General features: G+C 40.4%; 1 protein-coding gene across 1 annotated transcript; it reads right to left on the reverse strand.

Moving 5' to 3' along the window:
• Nucleotides 1–456: 456 nt before the first annotated feature.
• atp13a3 (ATPase 13A3) lies at nt 457–27,872 on the reverse strand. Its single transcript, XM_034530544.1, has 34 exons — nt 27,675–27,872; nt 21,470–21,550; nt 15,270–15,356; nt 14,998–15,171; nt 13,707–13,934; nt 13,126–13,196; nt 12,735–12,818; nt 12,278–12,347; nt 11,607–11,741; nt 11,371–11,443; nt 10,576–10,707; nt 10,228–10,410; nt 9,858–10,015; nt 8,887–9,075; nt 8,599–8,660; nt 7,894–8,044; nt 7,539–7,658; nt 7,208–7,225; nt 6,667–6,820; nt 6,273–6,393; nt 6,038–6,162; nt 5,557–5,717; nt 5,065–5,193; nt 4,837–4,916; nt 4,605–4,647; nt 4,390–4,499; nt 3,966–4,062; nt 3,806–3,878; nt 3,485–3,662; nt 2,618–2,796; nt 2,429–2,517; nt 2,202–2,282; nt 1,385–1,477; nt 457–775 (listed from the first exon to the last, which is right to left on the reverse strand). Exons 3-34 carry the CDS (start codon nt 15,318–15,320, stop codon nt 578–580), a joined length of 3,810 nt encoding a protein of 1,269 aa, XP_034386435.1. The 5' UTR covers nt 15,321–15,356; nt 21,470–21,550; nt 27,675–27,872; the 3' UTR covers nt 457–577.
• Nucleotides 27,873–27,878: the final 6 nt, after the last annotated feature.

Consider the following 27,878-nt stretch of genomic DNA (forward strand, 5'->3'; position numbering starts at 1 on the left):
TTTAAAGCTTTTCTTTTTGGTTATGGTTCTCGCTAACGAGTGCTTGCAAGGTGGTAATGCTAGCTCATTAAAATTACTCTATACATTTACAAGACCACTACATAGTAGCAATCGGAGCCTACACCGCCTGCAACCAGTTGGATCCGGTTTACTGTGCAAACAAACTAGTGAGGTGTGGGCTGCTCAGAAATACGAACAGGACGTGCTCCTTTAAAAACTGTATATGACATGATCAGATCAGTGTTGGTCAATAATAGCTTTTTTTCCTTCCTCTTCCTCAAACGGTCCAAAATCTTTCTCTATTGACCAATTAGCTAACTCTCTGGGTCAAAGCGCAACCCTTCTTCTAAACTAACATCGGTTTCATCCTATAATCCTTATTCTATTTCCTCAACCTCTCTGGAACTACAGTATTAACCGCAAGTCTGTGTGATTCGTAACGACAGGCAATTATCCTATGATTATCCAATTTAATTTGAATAGGTTGAAGGTGCATTCACTGAACACACGGTATTTGCATACATGTCTCCTATATCGGAGGGCTAGATTAGATAGTGTGAGGTGTTGTGGGGGGGTGCTAGGAGTTTATCCTGATTCGATAGGTGGAGCCATTTTCAGAGCGGGACTTGGCTTCAGTGGTGGTGGTTGGCTTTGGAGGCCAGTCGGGGTCCACACTGAGCTCCTGGGCCAGATGCATGTAGCGAGCCTTGGGTGTAATCTTGCTTGGGCAGCACAGCCGGGACAGACACTTGTATGCTCGCATGTCAATGGCCCTCTGAAAATACCACAACCCCAAAAATAAACAAATAGAATTAATACAAATATCAGCGACAAGAGGAAAATGAGGGAAAGTTTCCATTAACTGGTGTCATATTGATGGAGGGGTTTCTGAAACACTTTTACTGACCAATTCATATCCAACAGTAGTATGCTGATACAACTGTTGTATAAAGTATTCTTTAAACAGTAGAGTTATAACAATGGTCCATGCATGCAAGACATTTAAAACTAAATTCTGCATAATAATAGTTTGAAAGAGTTGGCAGTAGAAAGTTTTCTCCTTAACCATGCTTTGATACCAATTATACTGTGCTTAATAGATTTCAGTTATAGCAAGAATGTTATTAAGTAAAATACTTCAGCAGTTCTCAAAATTGAACGGTTTGAAGTTAAACTGCGACTTTTATCAAGCCCTGAACAGAAGGCCCATCAGAGGGACACGAGAAGGAGGGGGACAAGTAAGAATGAGACATCCATTTCTTGATTAGAAATTACAATAAAAAGGTAGCTGCGAAATATTAGAGAAAGTAGTGAGGACAGAAAGAGGGAACAGCACACGAGGAAAATGAAAGGGCGAAAGAAGAATGTGGCAGATTTTTCCAACCTGTGGTGTCGAGGCAACAGGAGTGATGCCGAGGCTGCTCTGTTTGTCTCGGCTGAACACAAGCTTCCATAAGATGATGTCAAGGATGAAGGTCTATGGAATAGCGCAGTGGGCAGGGGAAAGCATTAGAGTTGCTAATTTGATTTCTCATTGCGTCTGCATTGTTTTTGTTTTTTTTGCATAGAGGGTTTTGCAGAGCGACAATACATCAAAGCTTTTTGTAATCGTGGTGACTTTCTTCCATCAAGTTGTGTGTTAATCATAACATGTGAGATTAAAGTTAAAGTGCATGAAGAAAGTGCATGGTGTATCAAAATAGTGAAATCTTTGATTATGAGCAAAATATTATCATTATTTGTCTTTTATTCAATTAAAACATTGGAAATGAGTTTTCACTGGAAGTTTAATAAAGGACCACATCTAGGATGCTACGAAGAGCATCAATGCAAAGGCAGTCATCTAAAAAGGAAGTCAAAGCCATTATCATACTGCTCCACTGGGGGCAAGCCAACAAAGGCTAGCCATTGTCCTGCAATAAAATTATTTTCTTTTTTTCCTAAACACAAGTCAAACATATGCTGTTTTGATGATTTTCTAAAGCCCAACAAATGTTAACATTTCAGAAAAAAACACAACTTAGTGTTAACTATTACAAATACTGAATTTTCACTTCATAATATACATTCTCACAACACAAGATTGATCCTGCTGTCCAGCTAAATGAGACAAAAATCAGCACACTGCATGAAAAAAAAAAAAGATGAACATGAGAAAAACGTATACTGTTACCATGTGTTTAAGTGTGTGTGTGTTTTACCTCTACAAAAACAGCCACAGCAGCATTGACCAAGATGATGATGAAGAGTTTTATCCTCCATTCAAACGGGACACAAACAATCTGTAAGAGAGAAAGAGATATTCCAACGCTGACCTTCAGAGATTATTTAAAAGATAGCCTTGTTTTAAGGCTTCATGTGCCTACATGTCAAAATAAAATGCATTATTATTATAGTCTACAACAGACTTGTGTTCACGTCTTCTTACCTCTAGAAAATCATCAATGCCTTTGACAGGGTGGAACATGATGAACAGCAGGAAAACATACAAACACAAGGCCGACAGCACAAAAGGCCCTGGAGAGAAAACAAGCAAGCACAAAAACACACAACAGATTACATACATTTAACTTTCTAACTATTTTAGGAAAGATTCATTAGGAAGCAAGTTCCTTACAATTCTTGTAGCTAGGCTGCCTGAAAGGTTTTCCCTTTGAGAAAACGACAGCAACAACAAGATACTGGAAGGAGGAGACATAGAAGAGGCTGGTGTTCTCGAAGTTTTGGATGTTGTGGTCGTCCACTTCTGTGTCATTGTGGTCAGACACGTTAATATGTGATGGCAGGTTGCAGACACTAGGTGAGAGGAGAGTTTGAGTCAAGAAAAATCAAATAACAGATTTCAGTCTGTGGACAAAATACAGACATCTACAACAGTGTATTGGGGCCTTTGCAAACATAATTTTGTCTGAGATATAAAGAAATAAAACTAAAATATTCTCAGAGATAAAAAAAGAAACTCCGAATTTCACAAAGTGACATTTAGCCACAGACTAAATGTCATTGCGTTTAAAGTGTGCCGATAGTAAGGTTGCCCTGTGAGTGACGCAAAGGTCCTTCCATGTTCTTTTTCCTGAACATATTGCTCGGTATGCATGAACATTTTCCTCGTTATACCTTTTATTATGCCATTGAATTATCAGATAAATCCTAAAGATAGCCGTTTTCAATGTCCTCTCTGACAGACAGCCTCTGAAGATACGGGGGTTCTTTTTTTAAAAACTTAAATTATATTAATAAAATAATTCTTACCGCAGTGTTTAATAATGGTGTCTGTGGTACGATGAGGTTGAACTAACTTTGCAAAGTAAAGCGATGTGCTTCCTTGACAAAAAAACTACAATTGCCCGAATAAGATGTGGTCGAAATCTTTTAACTAGATAGGATTTGAGAATCATTTCATAATAACTGTATTTTGCACAATTATGTTGTGATGTTATTTTAGTTTAGCAGCAGTACATTGACAATGATAACAGGTACCCACTCTGTAAGTGGTGTCCAGACCGTGTACCAAGACTGCTGTCGGACCCAAAGGAATGTAATGGTCTGGAAGCCCAAGCAGATGAGGATCTGGGTCAGCACAGAGAATAACAGAGGCCCAGAGATCAGACCTGATGGGGGACGACGTGACACCAGTTCTTTCCAAGCTGGATTCAGACTCACTGAGGAGGAGCAATGGGAAAGGGAAAAAACAGACATTATGGGTGAGGAGAAGAGACCTGAAGTAAACATAAAAGCTAGACAAATCCCGATGATTAAAACAAAAAACACATCCCGTTATCCATGACTCTTTTCTTCTACTTACTGGTAAAGACAATAAGGAGGATGATGGCAATATCGATGAAGAGGAACTGGAAGTCTCCAAGGTTACTGAGGATCTGAAAAACAACAAACAGTACAGATTACAGTCTGGATTTCTCATTAATTCTTCAGCTCCTATTGCTTTTGGAAGCAGCTTTACATACAGAATAGAGGAGAGTGACACTGATGTACTGGATGATGCTGTAGAGCGCCATGAACTTGAACACACAGAAGGAGGTGATGAGAGCAGCACGCCCCTCCCTGTAAAAGCAACACAAAGTAACATTATGTCATGTAGCTATACAAACACAACTTGACATTTAAGCACGATGAGTTTATCGGTGACTTTTAAAAGCATGTGGTGGTTTAATTTAATGGTTTAATAAGTGTGAACATTTACCTATTTTAAAGCTCAAAACTCCAAAACTTCACCAACATTATTAAACAACAAGTAATGACAGTTTTCTATCCTGGTGCTTTTGAGGTGAGAAGCTTCTTTTAGATTTGATCACTTTCACCATTCATATTTTCTCTGCCATTTATTTATAAACTGTATGGTACACAAATAAAAAATAAATCAAGACTTACCTGATGAGGCTGGGGACACAGGAGATGTTGGGGGTCTTGGAGGTGAAGGGAGAGGCTACAGAGGCCTCGAGCTCTGACAGAGAGATGCCACCATGTGCCCTCTTCAGAGCCTGGGTGAGGAAAGTGAGAAATATAAAGTACGTCTCAACTACAATCAGTCAATGTCCTCATGATATTCCCATATTGATAGTTACTTTTGAAGTGCCTGTACATACCCCACAGTCGTTTGCTCCATCTCCGCACATTCCCACAAAGTAACTGTGCAAATAAAAAGATCAGTGACTCTGTGCTCAATGTTACCATCAAGTATATATATCGTATAGACTCTCACAGTTCTGACTGAATGCCGATTCTATTGCTGCTGCTTATTCAACAGACTCGGTGGCAAGCAGAAAATACTGTAACACTTCAATAAACTTTGGACTACATCATGGTTTAGACACTCACTCTACGCCTTGCAACGCCTCAATGAGTTGAGTTTTCTGGTCCGGTGCCATTCTGGCAAACACCGTGCCTTGCAGCACCAGCTGAACATACGAACAATAAACAAACAGAAACTTTAGGTATCGTGTAGATAGTTGTAACCAAAGAAAAGTAGAAGCAACTTTAATATTTCCACGTCAGTTACAGAAACGGTTGGAGAGCTGTCCACTCTCATATAAGATGACCTCATACCTTTTGAAGCATGTCAGGGAAATGCTCCAAGATGACCGCAAACGATTTTCCATTCATAGCAAAGTGGTACAGCTCTTGTGCTTTGGGCTCATCTACGTGACCAACATCCTCCAGACTGATGTTTATGGCCTGTTAAATTAATGATAGTGTGGATTAGCGTCAATCCATTATAACATACGCAGACTGTGTCAATAACAACTAATTGATTTTATGTTTTGCAAAGGTCATATTTTTATGCTGTATCAACCGTTCTATTGGATTGCACTTTGAAAACAAATGAAGGAAATGGCAGCGAAATAGGATTCCCTACCTCCTTGGCATTAAGAACAACCAACTGACAAACATTTTTACTTTTTTGGTTTCAGAGACAGTTGAGATAAGAATATATGCCCACATGAAGCCTTTTATTGTGTGTCTGATCGTGCAAGTCTCTTTCTCTTCGTGTGTGCATTTGTGCTAGGATTCGTGTTAGCGTTAGCCCCATCGCCTCACCTCCAGGCGAGATGTCTCGCTCGGCTTGTCAGCGTATCTCCAGGTGATCTTCGCAGCTTGTCCATCATGGGGGGAGAAGGCATCAGCAATGATGACTGTGTCTTGGGGAGGGATCATTCCACAGTCCCGGGCCACAGAGATGGCTGTTAGCATGTTGTCACCTGGATTTTGAAGACAGCACACATTTATTATTTTGCTTTTCTATTTTTCAAGGAAGTAAAATGAAATCCTCTGGTGAATATTGGAGTTAGTTTGTGCCAGTTACACTGAGCAGCCTAGAAAGGTTATTGAGATTACAGGTACAGTTGAGTAAATTACAGAGGGATTAAATGTCCTCAGTGCCAATACACATATAACCAAACTAATTATGCTTCCTGCGACTAAAGACAGCGAAATACATAAAAGCTTGTGTGTCATATTGCTTGTTAGTGTTCATGATAGTAGTTTATTTAAGGGCGTGTGAATGTGTGCATGCTCTCACCAGTAACCATGACTGTGCGGATGCTGGCTTGGCGGAGGTCCTGCAGCACAGCTGGGGTTTCTGCCTTCAGCTTGTTCTGCATGATGATCAGACCAAGGAACTCCATGTTTGCCTCAATGGGATCCCTAATTTAAGAGAAAATGCATACACATTTGTAACCAAATGTCATAGATTAGAGAAATAGGTTTAAAGTGATGGGCAACTGCAACAATATCAATAATATACAGAACACTACCTGCTGATATTTTGTACTTTGTGCCAGGTGAGTTTGGATTCAAGTCGACGATGAGCTAGAGCGATGACCCTGAAACCCTGTTTGGTGTAGCTCTCCAAAACCTCTTGAAAGTTTTCTGGCACTGCAAAGAAGAGACACAGAGACAGAGCAATTAAAGAGGATCACATTTCTGTGGAAACAGTGGAACAGAGGCAGAAATCCATATTCTGGGTTTTCAATCGTTTTCTAGAATAGAGCTGGACACAATTACTGGGTGAAATTCCATTCTTTGAACAATAATCACATTTTCTTATTGGCCAATAACATACCGGCTACCTATGTATCCTGCATCGCTAATAATAATAATTTTAGTGCTAAACAGCACCATAGCAGTGACAGTAATCAAACAACTCACCAGTCTCTTTCTTGCAGAGACTAGCCACCACTTCTGGGGCTCCCTTCATGTAAGCATCCATACGTTTCTCCCCCAGCAGACGAGCTACCACACACATCCTCTGGAGTGCTGAAGAAAAGGGAAACTGGCGCACGATTCCTACCTCATACGTTGACTATACATCCACACCCATGCAGACGCACACAAAAACAAAATTACTGTCTTATTCATTATCAAGGAGAAGATGAAACATTTAAATTAAATTCCATCACCGACAATGCTAGTTAATGACTACAACATCCTGGGATATTGGCTTACTTTACTGTCGGTTAACAAAATCATGACACCTAGATTATTTTTTGATACTGTATAATAAAACAAAATGAAGACACTTTGTCACCTTAAACATAATATAAACATTGCTCATCTTAAACCACCTTATATTAACTGGCCAAGATTAGTAAATAGAAGGCTACTATTATGCCCAATTTCCCCACTATTTAAAATCAACTTTTCTTTTGTAGTAAATTACATTTACACTACCCCCAAAAGGACTACTTACCGAGAGCTCATAGAGTTCCTAGAATGAGAAAAAGAGCAGAGTGGGATGAGTCTATGAGGAAACAAAATGTCAAAACAAATAAACTAATCATTCACACCATTAATACATTTGCTGGTACAAGAGTATGTTGGTTTTGAATATAGCCAATAAACTACTGCACAATAAAAAAAAAAAAGTCAGAAAGAATAGTACAATGTCCAAAACCACACTCCAAATCTAATATTTTAGAAATAACATTGAAATATATTTAGAGCCAATTGTACAGAAAGGATAGGGTTTTTGACATTTCCCTGCAGTCATTTGGACACAGCGACTAAGTTGCTCTTCCTACCATGTCCTGCTCTGGTGATACGGCAGGCTGTGGGGGCAACAGCTGTTTTGGGGGTCGAACAACAGTGGGCATGATACGGTTGTGGAGAGATGTTTCCTCCTCAGTAGCCTCCTCCAGGATCTGGGCAAACAAGTTTATTTTTTTTAATGCAAGAACAGCAAGAGATAAAGAATGTGTGAACATATTAGACATAGTAAATATATTTTAGATATCATCTCTCTCTCTTCCTGTCTCACGGCTTGCTTGCACATACCATTATTTTGAAAGGCTATTTGTCCCCACAGTCTGACTAATTACATTCCCCTATGCAGCTTTGACCAACATTAAGCTTTTGGATAGACACAGAACAACTCACCCAGCCAATAGCCTCAAACATTTTGAGGTCCAGCGGATCTCCAGACAGCTGGCCTTCTATTTTGGTAAGAGAGTGGCAGGTGGCCATACAAGCCACAAACTGGGACTTGACAAGACTTTCCTTATATGCGTTTTCCTCTGACGGATGGAAACTGAAGAAACAGCAGGTGAATGAGGAAAGAAGTTTTACTGATTGGGAGAGGCTCAAGGAAAAAGATCTAGCTATTATTTTTACGATGTGAAAACATTTTTTTTTAAATAAATAATAGTACAGTAACAGTGCGTGATTATTAATATCACTGATTCTTGCCACCATTATTTTTCTAAACAAGAAAACTACTAATCTAAATTAAGATGAATCAATAATCATCCCTCAATATTCATGCATATTATAATATCTGACGATCAACGGCATTACTGTGCAGCTGAATAACACATTTCATAAGTAGATACCGGCTGGTTGAAGATTGTTGATCTCTTCTGATACCTAAATAATTTCACATGAGCCCATTTGACAGTCATAAACAATCATCCCAGTTTATCATCAGTGAGATTTCAGCATTTACAAGAATTTGAAATGAGACTTTACGAAAAAGACATTTCAAATCCTTTCCACCAGGTAACCAGTAAAACAATAGCAGCTCAGTAATAGCTAAACTAAGACAATGACTTGATATTTCTTGGGGATGCAGCCAGATCAGCTTACCTTCCATTCTCAACCCTATGGACTCCCCATAGGTCTAATCCATCTTCTGTCAGAGTTCCAGTCTGTAAGCAGAAAAAAGTACATTGTGATTTAAATAAATAGAATAAAATCTAATTCCTCAAAGTGTTCTAGTTCTAGTTCTACAACTGTTCAAAACACTGTTGTATATGTCTGTACATTTTGTATGATTTCAGCTGAGTACTTTTTTGGATACTTCTCAATATCAACAAAGTTAGTTCCGACTACTTTAAGAGCAAATACAGCAGTAATAAAACCACCAGTACTCGCCTTGTCAAAGCAGACCAGATTGATTTGACCGCAGATATTGATCCTCTGTGGACTGATGCAGAAAATGCCAAGGCGTTTGAGGCGTCGTTGGGCGTACACAATGCCAGCAGTCATGGCGGCTGGCAGCGCCGGTGGCACAGTGATTGTGATGATGTCCAGGGACTCAATGATGATGGTCTTAGCTGGCACCTGGAGCAGATAGAAAGGTCAGGAAATGCTTAAATATTTCATAATCACTTCTCCTCAGCACTCCTAAAACTGGTAAGGATTCTCAGTTCACACTCACTCATAAGTTGAAGAGACTACTAAAATCATGCCTTCAGTTAAATACGAGAGACAGCTATTAATTGATCAGTGGAATAGAGCAGTCTCTCCTCTGACTGCTTATTTCCACAGCAAATCCAAAGCAAGGACTCAAAAGAACGGATCCTCAAAGCCTGATGCTTATCATACAACAACCCTATACTCCTACAACATCCCTACATACAACAGGGGTTATAGAGAAGAGAAAAACAATGCCTCAAACAGTTCCATGTTTTGCAGCACACACTGATTTTGAAATGTATTGCCTTGCAGTTTTTAGTTGGGAAAACCTTTGTACAAAGTTGCACCAAGGGAGGGAAAGGCTAAAACACCAGTCAGTAAGTATCAGACGACAAGAAAAAGGACTCTAGTTACTAAGAGTTTGTTCTGGAGTGATTTTGCCAACAGGAAATCTCTTCAGTTTAGTTTCAAGCTTCAGCCACAGTGATCTGGTCAACAGCTACAACTGTGGTTGTATTGGGCAGCTCACAAGTAAGTAAATCAACAGAAAAACAGCCAGTCAATGTTCTGTGGGGACAGTACAAGATTTGAATTTCTTACAGTTGCACTCTTATTTCCACCCCTTTTACTTCTGAAACTCTGAACACATGCAACGCAAAATCAGAACATTGGCATTTGTTCAATCTGCTCGTCACTTGCAAAATTACCTTGTGCAAGACACTGAGGACAATGGAGTAGACAAAGCCAATTCCAGCCACAGCCACCAGACACAACAGGAAGAGGTAGGCATCACGGTACAGTTTGAAGTCGGTGGGTTTTGGGTAAAGGATAGAGCGCACCAGCTGGCCTTTGGCTGTGCTGAAACCTGCGTGAAGAGGTTGTTATGAAAAGATTTGGAGATGCAATTCTCATAAAAGGGAGTCGTGTCTCTCAGTAAAACTTAAATATAAATCACATTTGAATATGTCACTTCACAACATTTTAGTACTCACATTTCTATACCAGACATCAAGGAAACGGCCACAAAGTAACAAATCCAACAATAACAGTTCTGAATATGTATCTCCAGACACTTACCTGTGCTGACCACCACAGCCTTGACCAGGTCTCCAGTGTAGTAACGGGTCTGGATGACGTGGGTACCACAGAAGAGCGTGTGTCTCTTATGTTCCTCTGTGTTGTAGGCAGCGTCAGCCTCCTCCCCCCTCTCCCCAGGCGATGGGTTGGGGAGATTAGTCTTTGTCACAGGAACGCTCTCACCTGATGGGGTTTAAATTGACATTAGGAATGGCTGCTGTGAGATTAACAGATAAAGCATTTTGCCATTTTAGAGTCTCTTGTGGTCATTTGTTAAGTTTATGTACACATATTACACAAGTCGTTCTCACTCTTGAGTTACTTAAATTTCCAGATGTCGCCTCTAACCTGTGAGCATGCTTTCATTGACGATGCAGGTGCCGCTGACCAGCACGGCGTCACATGGCATGATGGTCCCATTGCTGGGGATGACCATCACATCACCGGGCACCAGATCAGTAGACAAAATCTCATCGATTTCTGCCAGGAAGGGGGGTGCAAAGGAGGAGTGGAGGTGGTGAATGTGTGCCATAAATACAGACTGTATTTGTAGCAGACAGTGCATGTGGGGGTGAGAAAGGAAATATTTTTTGTCACAGCCCCAGAGTCTTCTCACACACACGCACACGCTGGGGCCAGTGCAGTTAATGGCTGCATACATTAAAGTATCAGCAGTGTACATACAGGCTTCCAAAGCAATGTTTCTAACTGATTCTGAGCATGAATGCAATTGTGTCCTTTGGCCAACTTGCGGAATTAATTTTAATTGGTTACAGCTTATAAGACACCTGATGACACCATCACTCATTTAAAAAAAAAAAAAAAAAAAAAAAGGAGTTAAGACATACAAAAGAATGTGCATAACTATTTGAGTGCTTTTTAGAATGTACACATGTGCTATGCCCGCTATCAAACATATGCCATGTCTCTCTCCAAGTCTGCATTTCCCCACCTTAGAAGCCATCTGGAGGACAGACAATTTTTCTGGCCAGACAGTTGCACTGCTTTGGCTATCGTCAGGTTTGCTTTGGAAAGCACTATTCAGAAAAGGCAAGCGACTGAATAGAATAAAACATGCCATGCACTACAATTCAAAATGACTCTACAGAGGCCACAGAAAAAGACTAACAATAATTAACAAACCATTGTTGGCTCGGCATACAGACACACGAACAATACTGTGAGTTGCCACCATATCATGAAGCATGATGTATTGCTGGGGAAAAAAAGAAAACAGATGATAAACTTTAGACAGCTTCTTGATCCCCATGACCACTTGTGAGTGCAAAGGACATCTATTTTCTCTTCCAATTCAATTTAACCAGGTTTTGCCATAACTATGAGGTCAGATAAATGACTCAACCTTTTGTGGAGCTCACCTTTTTGATGGTGTACAGAGAGGTAGCTATGGATATGACCGACATGAAAAGAATGGCCACGGCATAATAATAATACTCATCGGCACTCCACAGAATCACACTGAAGAGCTGGAAGATGTAGAAAGGGTTTAGGACCTGCAGGAGGAGACAAAGTCATATTAAGGAGGCAATTGCAGAGGTGAGAGCATGAAGGAACCACTACAATAAATATAAAAACAGAGATTTCTACTTGAGGGCATAACAAAGATGCTACCAGAGTAAGAATCTACTTAATACAAATTATCAAGTTCACATGCTTTAGCAGTGTTTGAGGTGTAAGGGTATGAGATGCATTAGGAAATTGTACCCAAGTTGTTTGAACGCGAGTTGGGACCCAGATCACTGGGGCAATAGTGTAGTATTATACATACACTCCGATCCCGAAAACGTTCCTAAACAAGTGTGCACTTAACTGTGCTCCATCTACTCGCTGGGAATAAGAATAAGTTTGATTGGTTAATTAGCGTGGGTTTGACAATGTTGGCTTTTGCAGGAACTGGAACCATAAACTAACAAGTCTGTTACTTGTAATAGATGAGCACACACGTTTACAAGGTGTCTTTCATTGAATTTATAATTTTTTTAAAAGAGAAAAGAGAAGACTGCCTGTTTTAATGCAAACTGGGCCCTACCTCTTTGATAAGCAGCTTGAAAACAGAAGGCACTTTCACTGCAATTTCATTCACTCCGAAGAACAGTCTCCTGACAAGAGGTGGAAGAGACATTTGTGAGCCAAGTTTGAACCAGACCTTCATATCTAAACACACATACACAGCAATGTACCATCAAGGGTAAGAGTATGCATGTTTTTATTCTTTAGAAAATATCTAATTGCTTCCTTCCCTCTTTTAAATTATCCATTCTCTGCACAGTATAAAATATAATTTCAACATCTCTGCACTGACTTCCCCTGACCACTTCCGAGAGTATAAATGGCAGCCAGTATCTCACACAGAATAATCTGTGTGAGATACACAGCTGCAGCTAGTGTAACTCACACAACAGAATAATCTGGCCAACAGGCGTGAGTACCCTCCTCTGGCTGTCGAGGAGTAGTGCGAGCTTTCCTTCAGACCGGGAAGATGTTACCTGTACTTCTGCTGGTTCCTGGTCAGACCTGCACTGTGCTCCGAGTGGAGGGTAGAGCAGCTGACCTGCAGATCATCCAGGCCACTGTAGGGGAAATATCGGCCAAGGCAGGGGACAAAGTCAATACTTAGACCTGTGCTGCTGGCACGGTTTTGTTTAATTCAGACTTTACAGCTAGTTTTTCTCATTTTTCTTTACAGCTCATTTTTGGTTAAGAAATGGGATGTGGATATTTAGTTATATTTACTGCCGTGTACTGTGCACACAGCAGTAAAACCCTAAACCAATTTAGCTGACTTTGAGTGAAGAATTTTCTGCAGCAGAGGTTCCTGCAAACTGGTATAAAAAAAAAAAAAGAAGCTGTTTCTGTAGAAAGTCAAAGAATTCTTACGTTAAAACGTCAAAGTTCTGCACACCGTCGTTCCAATAATACTTTGTGCTATGGAAGGTAAAATAACGAATCTGGGGAAAATAAAATAGGGGAGGGGCAGAGGGTAGAAACGTATGTCAGCATTACTGTACGTACATATTTAAAGTCAAGAAACAGTACATTTAAAAGAAAACTGAACTTATGAGAGAAGCAGTTTCACAAAGTGTAAATATACAATTCCAATAATGTCACTTTTAATAATTGAATGAGTAGAGAAAATTACACTATATTTGTATTATTGAGTTTGTTGGTATAAGGTGTTATGAATGAACGTGGTCAATGGAGAATACCCACAAGGACAGCTAGGTAAATGAGTACATACTGTACGTGTCTGTGCTTCAAATAGAGAAAGGGAAGGCACTCTGTTTTATGTAACATACGTTTTTCAATTTGCGGTATCAGTACTGATAAATATAAGTACAACTCACCCTTCTATCAACTTGGGAAACAAAACATGGTTTCCATTACTGGTGCATTCAGTGTGTGTGGGTGTGTTTGTGTGTGTAGTGTAAACACTGAATATTGTGGAGACGGGTACTTACCTTTGTGGGCTGGTAGTCACCATATATTCCAAAGAGCTCCTGAGCTGGGCTGCCATCGGAGGGGTGGGGGTTGTGTCCGTTGGCCAGATGTGGGGAGGAGAAGGGACAGGAGGGAGAGGTAGGGGAGGGGGAGGGGGAGGTGGTCTGGGTCTCCAAGCTGTGGAAGGGGTTGCTCCCCGGGGCCAGCATCACTCGTACCCTGGCCAAGAACCAGCGTCGGAACTCATCCTAGACAAAGAAAAACACAAAGTTGTAGTTAAAAACTTTTCTTGCATGCCCCCACCCGTGAAAGCGAAATAAGATGCATATGTTTGGTAAGTACTGAGCATACGTCTACATAAATGAGACTTTGATTATACTGGATGAGTAATGAGTATAAAATCCATCAAGACTTTTCTCCGTTTTACATTGTCCATTCATCATAGAAGCATGCAATACTTGCTTCAAGCATTTCAAGGGAGGGTAATTGATAAACAAATGGTGATTTTGTAGGTGAGGTATTCTTTCAGGACCAGCACTCATTAACTCCCTAAACCGCCTACTACAATAGGTAACCTTAGCACTTATACTTCTGCCTTTAGTACAAGTGTCAAAACATATTAGGTGGCTAGATATCGAGGACATGCGTCTCTCAAGTATCCACCATAAAATGTTGAACTGCATATGGTGCTTGACAGGTGTTATTTTCAGATCCTGATTTAGCCGTTCTAATCCCAACTCTTAACCCTCAATCAAATTCCTAGGTCTGAACAAGCCTCTTTAAAAAGTGAGCTGCAGCAAAAGGTTTACACTCGAAGGTTGCTAATGAGGGTATTTAAAATAACCCACAATCAAACACATGGATTCATACACAAATGGTCGTGAAGAATGCAAGCACATGTACACTAGCATGAGACCAACACAGAGAGAAAGGAATGCAAACACACATGACAAATACACGTTCACACACCATCCAGTATGCTCCTACATTGGGAAACAGATGAACTTCTTTTACATTAGCCACAGTGGGAAATAAATATCCTTAGTTCATCACCTGTGTTTATTAATTGAATCCAAATAACTTTCCTATTTGTTAAGTCTACATTTTGAATGTACATTTAAAACCTCAGTGGTGTCATATTAGCTTGTTTTGTGCAACCAATACTTGAAACCTTAAGATACTCAATATACTGTCATGACAAAGACCATTAAATATTTGCTTTAAAAATGACCAAAACATTTCATGAAGTATCCAAGTAGTTGCTGTCTGTTGACTAACCGATTAATTATTGCAGCTTTAGTTGCTACCTACCGTGGAGCGCAGCAATACCACTTCGGCATCACGAGCTGTGGTACGGGTGCAGGTGGCTTTGACGCACCACTGTGGCATCCAGTAGAGCAGCAGGAGGAGGAAGCCCCCCGTACACAGCACCCCGAGGCCCACGAGGGCCAGCCGCCAACGACACAGACGGTAGCCCTGCAGCTCCTAAAGGGTGGGAGCAGAAAAGGGGATGCAGTCTATTAAGGCAGAAAGCATGAATTCCCACATTGGCCCCGATGTAAAATGAAAAAAAAAAAACACACCATCTCCTCCTCTTCCCCTTTGTTGAGGACCTTTGGGTCTTCCTTCTCCATGCTGCAGAACAGTTTACCAAGCTCCTCCCTTAGTCACTGCAAACACAACAGGCAAAATGTCAGCGTGAGGAAACACACTTCAGCGGCACAACAGCAAATCTAAAACCGGGACTAGACACCAGAGGGTCACAAGATGCGTACTAGTGATGCGATGCGAAAAGAGTATTGAGTGGAAAATGCTGCGTTTGTCACCACACATTTATCACATCTTTGTTAGCTTCCTAATTTATACAATGATCCTGGGGGAAAAATCTAGATCACCAATAGTTTTGTATTATGCTGTTAACTCTGCATTCCTGTGGTTGCAAAACCAAGCATTCAAATAACTTCATAGTCAAGGTTTATGAGAAGGATTAGTGACCACAACTGTGCAGCCAATTAACATTTAATCTGGTATCAAAATCTAAAATGGTACATTGGTGGGGCAACTTTGCTGGCAGTGATGACCCTTGAAATCCGATTAGCCAGCCTTGCTACAACCCCAACACATCACTGATGCCTGCTGCCCGGTGAGCCGGCCCCCTTCCTCCTCCTCTCCACCTCCTTCTGTTTCATGGATTGTGGAGGTCCATTCATACATTCAGTCATATTCATTGAATGAGTTTATGTACAGTGCATCCAGAAAGTATTCACAGCGCTTCACTTTTTCCACATTTTGTTATGTTACAGCCTTATTCCAAAATGGATTAAATTCATTATTTTCCTCAACAGTCTACACACAACAACCCATAATGACAAAGTGAAAACTGTTTTTTGCAAATTTATTAAAAATAAAGAACGAAAACATAACATGTACATAAGTATTCACAGCCTTTGCTCAATACTTTGTTGAAGCAAGTCTTCTTGGGTATGATTCCACAAGCTTGGCACACCTATTTCTGGGCAGTTTCTCCCATTCTTCTTTGCAGAACCTCTCAAGTTCCATCAGGTTGGATGGGCAGCGTCGGTGCACAGCCATTTTCAGATCTCTCCAGAGATGTTCAATCGGGTTCAAGTCAGGGCTCTGGCTGGGCCACTCCAGGACATTCACAGAGTTGCCCCGAAGCCACTCCTTTGTTATCTTGGCTGTGTGCTTCAGGTCGTTGTCCTGTTGGAAGATGACCCGTCGCCCCAGTCTGAGGTCCAGAGCACTCTGGAGCATGTTTTCATCAAGGATGTCTCTGTACATTGCTGCATTTATCTTTCCCTCAATCCTGACTAGTCTCCCAGTTCCTCCTGCTGAAAAACATCCCCACAGCATGATGCTGCCACCACCATGCTTCACTGTAGGGATGGTATTGGCCAGGTGATGAGCAGTGCCTGGTTTCCTCCAGACATGACGCTTGGTATTCAGGCCAAATAGTTCAATCTTTGTTTTATCAGACCAAAGAATATTGTTTCTCATGGTCTGAGAGTCCTTCAGGTGCCTTTTTGCAAACTCCAGGCGAGCTGTCATGTGCTTTTTACTGAGGAGTGGCTTCCGTCTGGCCACTCTACCAAACAGGCCTGATTTGTGGAGTGCTGCAGAGATGGTTGTCCTTCTGGAAGGTTCTCCTCTCTTCATTGAACAACACTGGAGCTCTGTCAGAGTGACCATCGGGTTCCTGGTCACCTCCCTGACTAAGGCCCTTCTCCCCGATCGCTCAGTCTGGCTGTGTGTCCAACTCTAGGAAGAGTCCTGGTGGTTCCAAACTTCTTCCATTTCCAGATGATGGAGGCCACTGTGCTCATTGGGACTTTCAATGCTGCAGAAATGTTTCTGTACCCTTCGCCAGATCTGTGCCTCAATACAATTCTGTCTCGGAGGTCTACAGATAATTCCTTGGACTTCATGGCTTGGTTTATGCTCTGATATGCACTGTCAACTGTGGTACCTTATATAGACAGGTGTGTGCCTTTCTAAATCATGTCCAATCAACTGAATTTAGCACAAGTGGACTCCAATGAAGTTGTAAAAACATCTCAAGGATGATCAGTGGAAACAGGATGCACATGCGCTAAATGTTGAGTGTCATGGCGAAGGCTGTGAATACTTATGTACATGATATGTTTTCGTTCTTTATTTTTAATAGATTTGCAAAAATTTGCAAAAAACTGTTTTCACTTTGTCATTATGGGTTGTTGTGTGTAGAATGTTGAGAAAATAATGAATTTAATCAATTTTGGAATAAGGCTGTAACATAACAAAATGTGGAAAAAGTGAAGCGCTGTGAATACTTTCCGGATGCACTGTAACTCTGTAATGCTGTTCATTCTGTACACATGACATCTATTGCATCTGTCCATTCGGGGAGAGGGATCCTCCTCTGTTGCTCTCAGGAAGGTTTCTTCCCCTTTTTCCCCGTGAAGGTTTTTTTTTTCTATTTCTTGGAAGTTTTTCCTGATCCGATGTGAGGTCCTGGGACAGGGATGTCGTATGTGTACAGATTGTAAAGCCCTCCGAGGCAAATTCGTAATATTGGGCTATACAAAATAAACTAAATAACTGGCTTTTTGTCTCAGACTAACAGACTTAAATTATCTAAATGCAAGCGCGACAGGTGATTTGTTCTCATTTTCTATATAATATCCATCTGAGCATACTGCAGCGTTCTTATTTCAAGATACAAATGAATTAAAAACTCTTAAAAAGGTTCATTTACAGACATTAATAGGACTTATTTAATATACTTATTTTGAAAATAACGTAATACTTTAATTACAAACTTGAATTTAGAGAAGGCAAACATGAGCAAGATACAACTGCAATTTTCAAACCACAGGAGGTGCAATTTAAATTAAAAAGTATCATGCTGCAGACACATAATATTCTACAGATTTGATAAAACGTCTTTGTGTGGTACAGTTTTCAAAAAATCACTTTCTTTAATAAAAATTAGAATAAATCATAATAATCCTATAATTTGATATGTTACAGTGGAGTCACCTTAAATATAATGGAGAAGCTTTTACAATCAGAGGTACAAAGTGCAGGAAAGCTATTCGAGGTCAGTCAATCATTTGAGCACATGGGACATACACAAACTCCAAGAATGCACAGCACTTCCAAGACAGCTGCTTTATCTCAGATCACCTATCTCTTAAAAGCGTCATCCCACCCACATACAGACCAACCGAGTAATCTATGCGTGTTACCCAATATCAAGCTCGACCCTATTCCCTCCTCTCAGTTGTCTCAGAGGACCAGCCAGCTGCCAAGGAACACACACTGTCACTTTGTGCAAATGTGTATGTAAATTCTGCATTGCTATTGACAGAAAGGGGCATCTCGGTCAAAAGATGAAAAGGCTTTTGAAAATACTAGTTGTGCTGCAGACAATCTGTCTATGTGGCTTAAAGTAGCTCCAGCAGGCTAGTTCGCCATTGTGTTGCTCATTTCTTGTTTTGAGTTACAGAGAGAAACAGTAAAGCCGAGTTCCTGTGGAGTCAAACTGATGAAGTAGTACGAGAGGTAAATTAGGGCATCAAGATCAGTAGTTATCAGGTACACTGGATTTCACTTCTGGGGGAACTGGTGACATCCCATCCAGGGCTCTACAGTGCAAGCATTTTGCTTGCATCCTGCAGTGAAAATTAGATATGTGCAAATGTGAAACATTATTTGGGTGCACCACTGGGAATGACTCCGAGTTCTGACGAAGGATGCCCCCGGGACCCTGGTTCTGAATTAGAGCCCGTTTTAAATAAGTTTTCATGGTAATTCACTTTAAGGGTGGTACTTGAAGAAGAGTGTAAAATGTGATTTTGGTGTAATTTATGGTGGCACATGCAGTCTCTCCTCTTTGTCTGTCTCTCCTCTGCCGTGTTTGACTGAAGGCAAGGCTCAACTCCTCCAAACACATACCAACAGCGCAGAGAATGAACCCAGTCAAGTGGAAGATATTACTCAAGTTAACAACTGTGCTTGTTATTGTAAATGCAATACAACCCCTGTGAGTAAAATCCAAAATCATTTATCAAAAACAACTGTCGAACAAGCATACACTTCCAGAAAAGTAATATGTATAACTGTTATTTTCACTGGAAAAGTCCCTCTCCCAACCTGGAGTGCCTGTCAGGCAGTGACAGACACTCCATGTTAGCAGGGTGGGGATGACAGAGGATGAATGAGTGATAGTTTTTAGATTATTTTCAAACCTCACTCAGTGTGTGTTGTTAGGAATACAATTATTCCTATTTCCAGGGAGATATTATTTAGTTGAAATAGTGGCTTTGAGTTTATACACTGTTGTAAAATTCAGTATAAATATTCATTAAAAATAGTCTAAATAAATGTACTGGTAATACAAATAATGTTTAAAGCATTCAGATGTTAAACATCATGTAATCATGCAATTATACAGCTATTAATTTAACTACCAGCTGCTAAGATTCATCCAAATCAAAACATGGAATATGTAAACAAAAACGTCACATCCTTTTTGCCTATTCTCTTATTTTGGTGGTTATATCCAAACTTCTAACTGATGAAATTCTACCCTGTCTGCTATAATGCCATGCCTTTACAGGTAAGCGTATGTGGGGTCAAAGTTGACTTTGGGTAAACTGGACAGAAAGCCAAAACAGTGAGCACTAGTTATTCCAAACGGAGAGCATAACCGCAGTCTCCTTTGAAAAACAATGGCCTTCTTCTGTGCAGTGACAGTCTTTGGTGGGAAGGCAGTGCCAGCATACAAACATGAAGTGAAACAAACAGGGAGTTAAAACACCAGCTCTGCCCCCACCACCCAGGAACACCCTCTGATCCTGTATCAGTGCCCCCCACACTGATTTTATCTGGCAGCTGCACCTGGGTGGACTTTTTCTCTGACATACAGCGGGATATTTTAGTTAGGACCAAGCCCTTCCTTGCATTTTACAATGGCAGCCCCCTGGCCGGCGCTGGGCAGTGGGTGCAGTGCAACAAGAACAATCCCTCCTCTAACTCTGCTATGACTGGAAATACCAACACCAGTTCATCATGCAAACAGTCTTTTACAAAATTCCTGTCCTGGCATGGCGACTCCTAGATAACACACCAATGAAAATGGCACCCACAAAGGATTTAAAGTATCGAGCTTATATGGTTACTGTAACCAACTATGATGCAAATACAATTCTATGAATCATTACTGACCGTCAGAGGCTGTGCCCGGTGTTAAGCACTGCCTCTGGCAGTCAGTAAGAATGAAATAGTCAGATTGTTACATAGTCTGTATTATTATTATTATTATTAAGAAATCTCCCCCCCCCCAAAAAAAAAAATTCACAGTAAGCTCGGGGTAGATTCGAAAATGACCCACTGAATCTGTTGCACATTTAAATTTCAACCATGTGGGTAATTCAGTCAGTAAGGATCATTCACTTTCTTCAGCAAACAGCAAAACGCACGGTTCGGATCAAATATAACTTTTAGAGATCTCTGACCACGTTTCTTTGGGCGGCAGATATTAATTGAAGATGATTGATGATCCATATTGGCAGATACAGATCCCTTTGTTGTTTGATTATAGCCGCTGGTAGCTTTTTTACTTCCGCCACAAACATCATTTCAACTACTTTGAAGTCAGCGTAAACCTTAAATTCTAAATGTTATCCTTTTACTTGGTTATAGTCATCTATAGTGGGGTTTTTTTTCCCCCATAAAAAAGGCACAACTCAAATGATTAAGAAATAAAATATAGTATATTTATTATAAGCTGCTTAGAGCTAGTGTAAACAGGTCAGAATTCCCTCTCAAATATCAATTTATGTTGTTGTGACAACATCTCCTTGAAACAACTGGATTTGTTCAAGTCTTTCACCAACACTACATATTCCGAGATATCATGATAACATTATAATTTACCTTCGCCCATTACCCATTTTCACCAAACAGAGCCTGAACGCATCATCAGGTAACTGGCGGAACCTTCGTTCGTTGTCCATTAGCCACTTTCCCAGATCTCCTCCGGTCAATTTCAAGACGGACTGGTTGTTTATGTAATATTATCATGGGTCGGCGAACAGAAAGCATGAATTCTGATGACCTGATCACATATTTTACTGAATATCGTCAGATAATGACGTCAGTAAAACTTTATTTCACAATGTGATGGTTAAGATAAACTGTGTAATTAATCCACGGTTCACATATGTGCCAAACCCTGGGGTGGAGATCAACAACGATCCATTACAGTACTAGCTCCTACCTTGAGAGCCAGGGACACGATGCCCCAGGCAGTCCTCCTCCCCACAGTTAGTTTGCTCTCTCACCACACCAACCTGGAACCCTGGGAAAAAAAATAAAAAAAATTAGAAAGGGGCTTAGTAGAGGATAGAACTCCGCCTGGTGTGTCTACAACGACCACTGATGTATTATCCGATTGAATGAACACAACCGACTATTGGCTAACCTAGATCGCAAGTGTATCAAATGTTTTTTTTCACTTGCATGCCTCACACAACAGACACATTCTCATTTTATTCTATATACACACGTCTGCACTGTGCAAGTATGTGTCTCAGCTCCGTCTCACAGGGATAAGCGCAACTTCAAATGTGTATTTAGGCTTCTCACTCAATTTATTTTACAATAACAAAAGTGATGCAGTCAGCTCTGTGTGTAGTTAGCAGTTAGCTGATAGCCAAACACTATGTTCAAAACAGTAAAAGTGGGCAAAAGGTCTATGGTTTTTGTGCACTTTGTAACTGGCCAGAGTAGCAGATAGGGTAGCACTAAGAATGAGTGAGGAGTCAGCTGACAGTATAAAAAGGCAATCAAATATGTTTTGAGAAAGTGGGAGTCAACGCCACCATGAGGTCCTTGAGCATGCAGCCATAACTAGGAACTTAAAATATTATGCAGTTTGCAGCAGCGGAATGCGAGATTAGCGGTGGTCAGACACAAGCGCACACTCACACGTGAACAAATGATCACATGATTATCCTGGCGGAGATCTAAAAAAATTATAATATTACAATGACCATTATGAACACCGCTTTCCAAAACTTCATGTTGCTTTTCCACTAAATTGACTGATGATAAACTGGGAAAAGAGACTTTGACAAAACAGTAACATATCAGCCAAAGGGAAAAACAATAATGGTTAATGTGTATTGCGCTGCAGCAGAAGAGTTACCAGGTAATGTGACAGCACATGCCAAAGTGTTCACTGGTGTACATTGTTGGACACCCTTTTAAGTAAGGATTAACCAACATTAATTTAATTTGGTTGTTCTTCCTAACAACAACTTTCTGTAGTTAAAATGTTGAGAAACTAAATGGAAATGAGGGAAATTTCTGAACAGAGACGATGTCCACAGTAATGCAGGTTTTAGTCCAGAATTTCATGGACTACGAGAGCCAATTTGGAGAGTAAGTGAAAGGTTTTCCCATCATCTCAAATTCACTTCTTTCTGTTACCATCAGCTCCTGCAGACTTTCGTCATTGCCATTCCTATCCCACTTGCTGTTAATAATTAATGTTAGTTAAGTAACTATTTCCCAAAGTGACTAAACAACCTAGATACTGTAGGCTCCACTGTCACAAGGGCAGATAGAGGAGAACATTCCTGCCCACTGCAATAAGACTGTACAATAAATCACATCTGGCCAGATCCTCCTCAAATTGATCAATAAACATTGCACCGCTTTCACTTTATACTTTAGATACGCTGTATACACTTTTATCTTTATTTTATTATTTAAATTCTTAAATGTAATATGCCCTGCTATTTTATTGTACTGTATATTTGTAAACATGTTTGCTGCTGCGTCACGAAATTTTCCCCTGGGGATGAATAAAGTAATATCTAATCTAATCAAAAATGCCTTGAGAAATGTATCATGAACTCATGCTAAAATGGCTGCAGAATATGGAAGAACTGTCAGGTAATTCCACTCGACTCCCAGCCACTCACGAGGCTTGGTCTTTCTGTCACAATGTCAATGCAATAATATAATAAATATAAGGGCTACAGGAGGAAACACTTTTCTTTTTTTTAAACTGGACTACACAGGACCCTTATAGGGCCTCTAAGTGTCAGCATGACTTTAGAGATATTTATAGATTTCTCCAGCCCTGCCTAAAGCCACATTGTTGTCTCTCATTTGATTAGTCTGCTATTGTATTAATAAGCAATGCAGGCTTGGGAAAATAAAACACAAGGCAGCTGTTGATCTTATTTCAAACTATAAGATTAAACATGACAATCAATGTTAGTGAAGTTAATAATTAATCATTTAACTGCAAATAAGAATTTAAAATGTTTGGCTCTGAGGAGCAACTTGCTGCTTAAAGCTGCTCGTTGGGCTCCGTTAAGATGGGTTACAACAAACGGCACTAGATAAGAAAGGGACAGTAGCTTGAATGGATGGTGACCGATATGCAGTAAAACGTTTTCATATAGAAAGCATTTGCTTAAATATTTTAAATATTTGCAGAATTGTAATAGTCCCCCCTAACAAAGTACTCGTGCTAGATTCATACCCATCAGTTTGCACACACACAGTCTCTCGACTGAACACTTGTAATGTTACTCCATGCTTGGGATACACTGGCAGAAACCCTGACAGAGTACACCAGGCTGACAACCTCAAAGCTGAACTGAGAAACCTACTGGGCAAGTGGCTGCAGGTCCCAACGACAACATCGTGGCTGCTAACTTTTCCCGTTTTGCGCATACACTGCAACCGACAATAAATAATGGATGTAACCTGTTCATTGGATATTGATGCAGTTGGGCAACTTCAACCACTGCATGTAAGGCACTAATTATTTTTGTTTAAGATTTGCATCTCAAGTGTTTGTGGAAAGAAACTGGAAGATGTCAGAAAACAAAATCTCCTGATTATGTTTATCAAACCTCAACATCTATTTGAGTACAAAAGTATATCTTGTTCTATGATTAAGCAAAGGTTTATTCAAGGCCATTGTGTATTATGAAATACATTGAGACAAGATTAATTATTAATCTATTTGACTGTACCATCAGTAATACATTCATTATCATTAACAAATGGACCTTTGCAGAAGTTTGAACAATGGTGGGACCAGGGCTGCAACAGTTTCTTTGGCGGTTAATCGGCTGAATATTTACTGAATCATATCTTTTGGTCTATAAAATTGGTAAACATTAAAAAAAAATGCACATCACAATATCTCAGAAACCCAAGGTTTTGTTTTTTAATTGCCCAACCAGTCCAAAGGCAAAACATATATTTAGTTGAATTAGAGAAGCTGAATACAGACTATATTTAAAAATGTGTCTTGAAAAATTATAATTTAGTCTGATTCAGTTATAAAAAGCTCTTTGAACTGCATGTCAACTGAAACATAAAGCTTACAGTCATGCTTCAAAGCCCATGTGTCTCAATATCATCATTTGCCAACTATTATCAAGACAAAGTTCCCTTTTGGGCGAGGCTGAGCCGAGCAGCTCAGGGACATTTTTTCCAAGAACCTGAACATGAGCATAACAAAAGTATACAAATAAATCCATCCAGGATAGCCAAGACTAGACATATTCTCCTTTCCCTTTCTGTCCTTCAACACAGACAGAAAGGAAAAAGTGAACAATGACAATGACCTAATGACAGAAGAATATAATTCATGGAAGCATTTGGAGGGAAAAGTGTTGTTGCCCTCATGCTCTGCACTCAATGTGCTTTCTTTATCACTTCCCCTCCTTTGGATGGGGCTTTACACCCAATCTTTGTTCCCCATCATTGGCCAATCAAGCTGTTTATCACTGTGACCACTGGCCTCACACAAAAAATCCATGACTATCTGCACAGACAATGTCCACTCTTTATTAGGGTAAACCAAGATTTATTTTTCATTCATACATGAGAAATAATAACTTAAATGCCTCAATCACACCCATTTTACAATCATATTTAATATTCCCGTTGAACTCCACAGAAACTTGACGCAGTTAGACTGGTGGGCTACAGTGATATCAAACTGCAAGCTCAACGCATAGCAATTGTCAATTTTCAAGACAATGTGTGCTTTTCATTATTTACATCTTTTTCAGGAGTTACTTTTGATCCACTGAGTCTCAGAATGCAACAAGTGTCTTGCTGTGTCACCGTTGTAATGCAAGATGGATTAGTGATGTCAACGAAAAACTGTGGGTTTGTCATCTATTTTTTTTCTGTTTAACAGTTTAACCAGGTCTGAGAAAGGATACTCTAATATCATCCCATCTCTTGCGCTGCTTCATGACCATCGTCATCATCACAACGAGTAGCATTTTAAAGAGGGATCTAGCAACTGCTCTGTCCTGAGCTTACTGTCACAAATTGTCAGAGAGATTGTCAGCTGATGATGATTGCGAGCTCGAGCAAACAGTGCGGGACACATCACAACAACTACAAATGATGTTTACACCAACTGATTTACACCATGATTAAAATCAGCAAGGCTCTTTCAATCAGCAACGCCTGATATATTCATCTAATTGCACAAGTCAATTCCCAGGTTTGTGTTAGTGTGTTAAATTTCACATCTGTTTCTATTTTCAAGTGTTTAATCTAACTTCCACTGATGCAGGACGCTGGTTTGTCCTCTACTTGTTGGAAGCAAACCGCTAAACCGGCACAAGAAAGATCTGTTTCCCTGACACACCAAACAGCGCTGGGCTGCCGACAGGACTTTTACCATGTCAGGATATTTCTCATCTCCACTCTCAATCCACACTGGCAGGCCTTCCGTCACATAGTGCTGTCTTAAAGCTCACCTGTGAAAAGTGTTGAGGCATTGGCTCAAAGACCAGTGGAAAATGTATTTAAGTCTAAAGCGTTTCAACATTTGCAGTTTGGACAAGACCTCAAGCTCTCACAGAGACGAAAGTTCAAAGGGGAAATTTACTTTCTTCATTGCTGGAATCCAGATGTGTAACATGGACTGAGCTAGTAAAGCTTGCCCATCAATGATACTTACATACATTTGGCAGCATAATCTAAAATACATAGGTACATCACTACAACAACCATAGAGGTGTGATCATTTAGCCAGAAGGCCTCTTTAAAGGATACACCACTGCGTTTGTGCAGATTATTGTGTTTTACTCCATACGCTGATCCGTTATCTTATTCTAGTCCACATTTCTAACCAAGTACTAAAACTAAGCATAAATAATTTGTTTAAATTACCTAGTCCAGTTTGGCTGATCTCTTAGTAAACTTAAATTGACTTATTTTCTCTAACTTAATTTAAATAGAGCCACTCAAAATAAATTGTAGCGGTGAAATAATTAGTCAATTAATTGAAAAACAAAAGTGAAGTTCAATGGTGTGCTCAGTGCTTTTACACACACATTGTGAAATGTAAGGATTTAATGACTCACCTGTCTGACTGCTTGCTATGTGTGGATATAACTCCTCTCCTCTCATCTCAAAGGTCATATCCTCAATAAAAGCACACAATCTAATTATCTGCTCGGCCTCTTTGAGGCAGCAAAGAACGGTTTCTGTTAATGTCACATAAAAGTGAATAACAATGAATACATTTGTCCTGAGCTTAACTGTTTGATTGGTAATTGCGCGACAAATAAACTTGAACTCGATCAGGACATTTTTTTAATTGATAGGTGTCGACTATATGAAGCCCAATCCATTTATGATCTGTTGTATACTTTTATCCAGGTATGCCTCACACACACACACACACACACACACACACACACACACACACACACACACACACACACACACACACACACACACACACACACACACACACACACACACACACACACACACACACACACACACACACACACACACACACACACACACACACACACACACACACACACACACACACACACACACACACACACACACACACACACACACACACACACACACAATATAGTGAGTAAATGACTTCATGACTACTGACTACATCGTATGAACTACCACTATAATTGGAATACTTACTCACAATTCAGACCAAAGCCAATTAAGGACCAAAGACACGTCTACTCAACTGTTAAAGGTCTACAATGTAACACAATGAGCGTGCGAGTTCATCTCTCACCAGCTAATGTTGCCAACATCTCTCATGATATTCCCCTGTTGACAAATGCCTAATTTCTGACAACGATGCATGCCTTCGAGCCTCAGGAAGTGCTTCTGGATGTTGGCTAGCTGGCTAACGTTAGCCAAGCTCCATTGTTAGTCCGCTACTTGGTGACTACTTTAACAATAACGTGCGCGTGTCGCTCAATGCCAACCTTGCTTTCGGTGTCAGAAACTGTCGGAGCCAAACCGGGTTTCTACGAAAACCCTGGCCAGTATGTGTCGGACGCGCATCAGCTAGCTAGTCGTTAGCTTTCTTCTCAGCTAGGTAGCCACTGACACATGGGTGATGACAGCGAGGTAAAACGTATGAAATACACTCTCACCCAGAACCACCTGGACACGCTGAAGATCACCTCCGAGTCATGGTGAGACGGGAGTAGCTGTTATCTGAAGGTAAACGTCGTTGAAGAGAAAAATGTTGTCGCTGGCAGAGTGGCTCGTTGCTGTGTGTTGACAGCTCAGAGGGACAGACCGAGTACTACAGCGGTAGTGAACTGGCCTGAACTGGCTGTCTGACGGCAGGAAGT

Source organism: Cyclopterus lumpus, chromosome 4 (genome assembly GCF_009769545.1).
Source record: "Cyclopterus lumpus isolate fCycLum1 chromosome 4, fCycLum1.pri, whole genome shotgun sequence".
Lineage (NCBI taxonomy): Eukaryota > Metazoa > Chordata > Actinopteri > Perciformes > Cyclopteridae > Cyclopterus > Cyclopterus lumpus.